Below are 6408 nucleotides of genomic sequence, written 5' to 3' on the forward strand. Positions count from 1 at the left end.
TTACATTATGCAAAAAGCTTGATGACCCTAGACACAAACTTCTAGAAATATGGACTGCTGACGAGCTTCCCGCCAAATCGACCCACATAGCAACTCTGAGCTACTTTTCGAATTAAAGTTTTAAGTAAAATGAATGAAATTCTCGTCTTGAAGTGCTGAGATTCCAATTCCAGTAGCGGTAAGACAGTCCGGAAAAAGTAATAAAATAAGAAACCTAGATTTCTTTTATCAAAGGTAGGCCATTTTATATTATTTGCTTGTAAAGCGGTTCTTTTTTATGTCACCACGTCCACCGGTCCTCCTTGGACATTTCTCTTAAGTTTTTTAAACATTGTTTTGAGCTCAAATTTGGCCAAGTTCTTCTATTCAACAAGATCTTGCGGTGCATGAATTGCTAATTTGGAATAGAGTGAACGGCTTAGGAGATCATAATTTTTTGCATCCGTTCCCCGTCCATATCTCTACGTAGAAGCCCGTGCTCTAGACATCCACTTTTTGGACAAATGGATCGCTCAATTGATGTTCAGACACCCCACTGGTGCCAATTTTTCTACAGTTTTTCTCCATTTTGTGGTTGGGGGAACAATGATCTTCCCTGGAATATCCGGCCATGAATTGGCAACGCTACCATCGCTTGGGAACGATCTACCAGTTCATGCAAGATTTAGCCAAGCAATTTCCTCATCTCGTTGAAGTATTCAGTATTGGGAAATCCTTTGAAGGGCGGGATCTCCTCGTGGCCAAAATCGGCAAGAAGCAAAACTACGAGAAACCGGCAATTTTCATCGAAGGCGGTAAGAAAATCGGGACTTAAACAATCTTCATTTGTGAGAAATACCCACATTTGCCGGATGATCAATGAACTATTCAACCAGTTAAGCAGGGACAATTGAAAACGAGTTGAGTTCGACAGAAATGCATCGAGTCAAAAATCAAATGAACAGGGTAAGCATTAAAAGTAGATTTGTGGAGTCAAGGTGTTTAAAAAGCCTTTTCAAGTTTCCAGGGAACTTCCCAAACTGATCTTGGCATTTTTCTACTTAAAAAACACAAGGAGCAACTTTAGTTTTATTGCTTTGTGGAATTCTAGCCCCATAAAAAAACTCACATCCCAGAAAACATTATAAAAACTAATATTTTTAAGAACCTATTCAATGCAAATTGGGAGCAAACTTAGTTATCACTTTGTCATTAATTATGATATCATCTATTTCACCGCTACTAAGTTACGTGGATTTAGGGGTCCAAATTTCATCGTTTTTGCCCCAAATGCCACGGTTTATATCCTAATTCAATTTCCCAAAGAATAGATATCGATTTTTTTTTGTGCGGACTTCCTTACCGCTACCGGGATTGGAATCCCAGCAGTTCAAGACGAGAAGATTATTTATTTTACTTGACTTTTATTTATTAATATATTATTTGATCGACCAATGAATTGGAGTTGGCTGATCTGGCTAATCCTTGAATATAAGGTTGATCCGGAATTTTAGTCCAAAACTTGTCCAAGTCTGACTTAAATCTTGCTACTGGATCAACCCCTACAAAAACCCTACGATTATTTGAGGGCAGCAAAATTGAACAATGAAGGAGCCCGAGCAAGAAGTATTTGCAATACCCCAAGGATGAAAAATTATTTCTTTTGCTTGCATAATTTCAAATTAACTCGAAGTGTCAAACAATCATATCTGAAACCCTCAAAAAAAGCAGACTTGACAATTTAGTTTCAAACTATATAAGAGACACTTAGTGGAGCAGTTACAAAAATTTCATAAAAGATAATAAGGCCTCAAGGAAGCTATTTTTAATCACTCACATCAGATGAGCCGTATGTATAAAGAGTATTATTGCTCCTCTCATGCCCACGTGGAAAAAGGAAGGGGTCAAAACAAAAAGCACGTCACTCACATGCAATGTGATGTATGTATGGTATGTATGAAATGTACGTGAAGTAGGAAATTATGGTCTCAATTACAGGCATTCATGCTAGAGAATGGATCAGCCCGGCCACGGTAACGTTTATCCTCCGACAATTGGTGCTCAACTATGACCTGAACCAGGATATTGTCAACTTCTATGATGTTTACATCCTGCCCGTCATGAATCCTGATGGGTACGAGGAAGTGAAATATGACATAAAGAAAACAATTACGCACGAACCATTGTCCAATTGGTTGTGTTTGCAGGTACGAGTTCACCCACACCAAGGATCGGCTTTGGAGAAAGAATCGATCCAAAGCGCCAATTAGCCTTGGCAATCTCTTCCCAGGATGTGTTGGAGTGGATCTGAACCGAAATTTTGGATTCCATTGGGCAGAACCGAGCATCAAACATATCAGAGGAGGTTCTTCCCTTCCCTGCGTAGAAACATATCAAGGCGAATCGCCATTCAGTGAATCCGAGTCACGCGCAGTGTCTGATTTCGTCTTCTCCAAACGACATCTTATTGTGGTAAAAACGATCTCTTGTGTCCTATTCGTGGCGAATTCTTGAAAGTTGAAGGGGATTGGAAGTACCGATTCCAATTTAGAAAAGTCCACTTTCCGAATAAGTAATGGTGGAATCGTGCAAGCTCAAATTTGAGTGAGTAGGCGACTGCGATATTTTGCGACGCCTGCCCCTAAGAGGAAACGCATTTGTGCACGAAGGCTACCACTTTGTACTATAGACTGTTCACGTTAGGTTACAAATTACCATCTTTCTTCTACTTGCTTTTCTAAGAATGAAATGTAACATCAAATGTGAAAATAGAATGTAAGAATGAGCTCAAAGTGGCAAGACTTCAAATACTCATTGCAACAATGACACAATAACGACATTGATGAAGCATCACCAATAAACAATGTAACGAGTAGCGCACTGTTTTTTTTTCAATACCGGTATTGTATTTCTTCTTACTCTTGTAGCCTTCTACTTTTTTTTTCAATACCGGTATTGTATTTCTTCTTACTCTTGTAGCCTTCTACTTGCCTTTAGAGCAAAGAAATAAAGAGTTGCTAGGGCTTGCAGATGCAGTCGTAGCGTAAAGGCAAATCATTCACTTACCGCTTGAAATAATTTTGAGTTCGTTGGTTTGTTTATATCCCAGGCTTGCCAAGTCAAAATGACCAGCGGTATCAACTTACAACAAGTGTTATGGCATTTAGTAACTGAAGCTGATTAACCTGCAGCCGTTCCAAGCGCGAGCTAATAATTAATGTGTATGACACGGATAAGTCATGATTCACATTTTAAGACCGGATTGAACAAAGAACGGCACACACCATTTCATAAATTTCCGTCAATGTGGATCTCCCTTCTATTTGGACAACAGTTTCCGAGTCGCATTCTGTCTCAAGGACAAACAGTAACACAACGATACTGATACAATTGCCAGACTTTGAAACAAAGGATTTAAATAATATTGTTAATTATTGTACCGTCCCCCGGCATTTGCTTTATCATTATCACAGTTTAGCTGGGTGCGTCTGTGCACAAATGAACTCGTTAATGACTTGTCATGACAATCCCTTGCTTCGTAGTGCAGACATAAATCCTAAAAATCATCTTTCCATCCATGCAAGTGATATTGGGGTCTGGCAGCTAAAAAGGCCTGACAGCGAACTAATTAGATCGGTAGCTCAAGGTTCTAGACACGTTTTGTTCTCATAGGGGGTAAACCCCTAAATGCCTCTCCAGATCGCTCATCGAGGTCGGCTTTCGAATCAATTTTGAACCTTTCATTAACGCCCCATCAATTTTGATTTTCCTTGGTGGAGCAAACAATTTCACACTGAACAACGGTTACAATGAACAATCAGGTTTATCAAGTTCAAATTTCAATTTGTCAGTACAAATGATATTTTGATCGTATTGTATCAAGTGACATATTGTAAACACAGACCAATAGTTATGGCTATTTGAAAAACTAATAAATCAGTTTTCTGTATATCAATTCCACATCGCAATTATAGATTTTAAATTGATGATCATATCATTTAACTTGTTGTTTGCCAGCCACCAATCTTTTTGAAGTAGAAATATGTTTGAGGAAGCTGTAAGATTTATTCAGCAAAAATTCACTCCCTGACGGGATCGGTTGCATTAGACAACAAGTTCGGGGTAGACTATGGACATCTTGAAAACATAAAAAATGATGAAACTTCATGTTGAATGGTCGAGCACATTGGCAAAAAGATGGTGCCTCAGGTGGTCTGGTCGTGCTAAAGCTGCATGCGATTCGGCGACCAAGTCGGCGTTTTGCAGCCCAAGGAAATAATGTAAGTGGTCGAGTCCATTCCAACAATTACGAGTGCACCAGTTGCACAAACACGGAGGGCCTCCAAATTTCAGGCCGATCAGAACTAGCTCTAAAGGCAGACTTTCGTGTATTCAGAATCAAGCACTAAATTATTAAACTGAAATTTCTTTAACCTCTGCCAAGGTCCTTTAAAAAGAAACCATTCAAAGAGGACAGCCTATGCCACACTCGGGACGGAAGTCACCAACATTGAGGTTACAATATTGAATAGAATGCAAGAATTAACAAGACTATAAATATCGCAAACCATCTATTGTGGAGACTCCTTGGAGGCGAGAAAAGCAATGGCACTTAACAGACCTAATTTTTTTCCAGATATATCTATCATACCATAGTTATGGAGAAAAGATCGTGTATCCTTGGAGTTACACTGCACAACCAGTATATGATGTCGACGACCTACATCCCATGGCAATAGAAATGTCCAACGCAATCTTTGACGAAAGCTTGGGAAAGAAACGCTTTGAGGTAAGCCAATCTTTTTCTCTTTCGTAAAAAAGATTGATGGTACAGCATTGCAAAAAGACGATCGTTCCCTGAACTGACAAGTAATTTCAGGTGGGCAGTTCGCCATTCGTTCAATATTCAGCTTCCGGCGGCTCCGACGACTGGGTCAAAGGTTCGGCGGGAGTCAAGTGGGTGTTTCTCCTTGAGCTGCCAGACAAGGGAAAATATGGCTTCCTTCTGCCAGCCAAACAGATTGTTCCCACAGCTCGGGCTGGATTGGCGGCACTGCGGGCAGTGTCGTCAAAAGTGAGCTACACTTTAGTGCGATGAAAAAAAAGGGTGCGTTAAAGACAGCACTAAATATGTTCCTAAGGCATTTTCACGGAAGTGATTCATAGAAGACTTTCAAATTCAAAGCCATATTACCCCTGAATTCAAATACTTGATCTAAATCTTGATCTTCAGTCATGACGAAGAGCCCTTACTTGACAAAATGGTGCTAGGAAACTTCGCGGAATTGAAGAGAAGGAAGGTTCGAGGCTCAAGTCTCGATTGTATGGCCGGCCATATTCCGAAGCCAACTCTATTTTCACTGGTCCACTGTTTTCCTGTTACTAGTCAAAGTGTGTTGTCAAGGTTGTCCGTTTCGTTGGTGATTCGTTAATTTGTTTGATTGTTGCCAATAAATAACATTTCCCGACCTCACCGGACTAGTCACTTTTCTAGAGCTATTAATCTCAAGAAAATGCACATTTACAAGGTCAACTGACAAGCCTGCAAAAACGTCTCATTGAAGCTCAGGCGAGAGCGCGAAGAAGCATGACAACAGATGATAGAACTCTTTTTATTGCGTACTGAGAGACAGACCCCTTTGAGCTCATTGAAATTACGCATAACTAGTGGACGAAATTGCACCCCCGAAGAAGAACACTATTTGCTCTGATCTCCGTTGGGTTGAACAGGAGTCAGGATATGAATGTGAACCCAAATGATGCAATTTGAATGCTCCCCCTCTGTTTAGTCTCTTGTCCATATCAGAGATATGGTGACCTTGTTTCCCACTGCCTGCCAGCAATTAGCATTTAGTATGTCATCGCACTCTAGGGAGAACACGAAATTTGAAAATGCATGCTCATAATCAATAACAAGTTACAAGTTAGCATTCAGGTACACAATGCGCACTTAAAGAGCCTGTATTGTACGCCAAATATTTCAATGGGAATATCTTATAACCGTCCATTTTTTTATTCGACGATATTGGGTCATCCTTCCCATACCTGCACATGCACTGAATGTGTGCAGTTTTGACCTGTCTTCAGTGACAAGGTCAAGTTTTGAAGTCACAGTGGACTACGCGTAGGGAAACCGGCCTGCATTTTGGAAGCATGTGCACTTAGGATCTTTTCTTGGTTGGCTGGTCCAAAGATATTATGGCATTATGGTCATCCCCGGATGCGATTATATTCGCAATAGAATTGCACTTCAACCATTGCTCTAACAACAGAATGTGACCTTCAACGCAGTTCTTGATGAGACATGGTAGTGGGCTAATAAAAATGGAACCGATGGGTAAAAACTTCAAACATAGGAATTTGCAGGACAAAAACATGCGTTGGAACTTTGAATTGAACATGTTTTATGTATCTACTTCGTTCATACAT

At 40.1% G+C, this 6408-nt stretch overlaps 1 protein-coding gene across 1 annotated transcript; it reads left to right on the forward strand.

The window, feature by feature from the left end:
- The first annotated feature begins 573 nt into the window (after positions 1-573).
- On the forward strand, positions 574-5447 carry LOC131886154 (carboxypeptidase B-like). The gene is made up of 6 exons (XM_059234414.1): positions 574-794; positions 1978-2113; positions 2187-2451; positions 4616-4768; positions 4859-5086; positions 5213-5447. Exons 1-5 carry the CDS (start codon positions 611-613, stop codon positions 5075-5077), a joined length of 957 nt encoding a protein of 318 aa, XP_059090397.1. The 5' UTR covers positions 574-610; the 3' UTR covers positions 5078-5086; positions 5213-5447.
- The last annotated feature ends 961 nt before the right edge of the window (positions 5448-6408 follow it).

This window comes from Tigriopus californicus, chromosome 1 (assembly GCF_007210705.1).
Source record: "Tigriopus californicus strain San Diego chromosome 1, Tcal_SD_v2.1, whole genome shotgun sequence".
NCBI classification, from domain to species: domain Eukaryota; kingdom Metazoa; phylum Arthropoda; class Copepoda; order Harpacticoida; family Harpacticidae; genus Tigriopus; species Tigriopus californicus.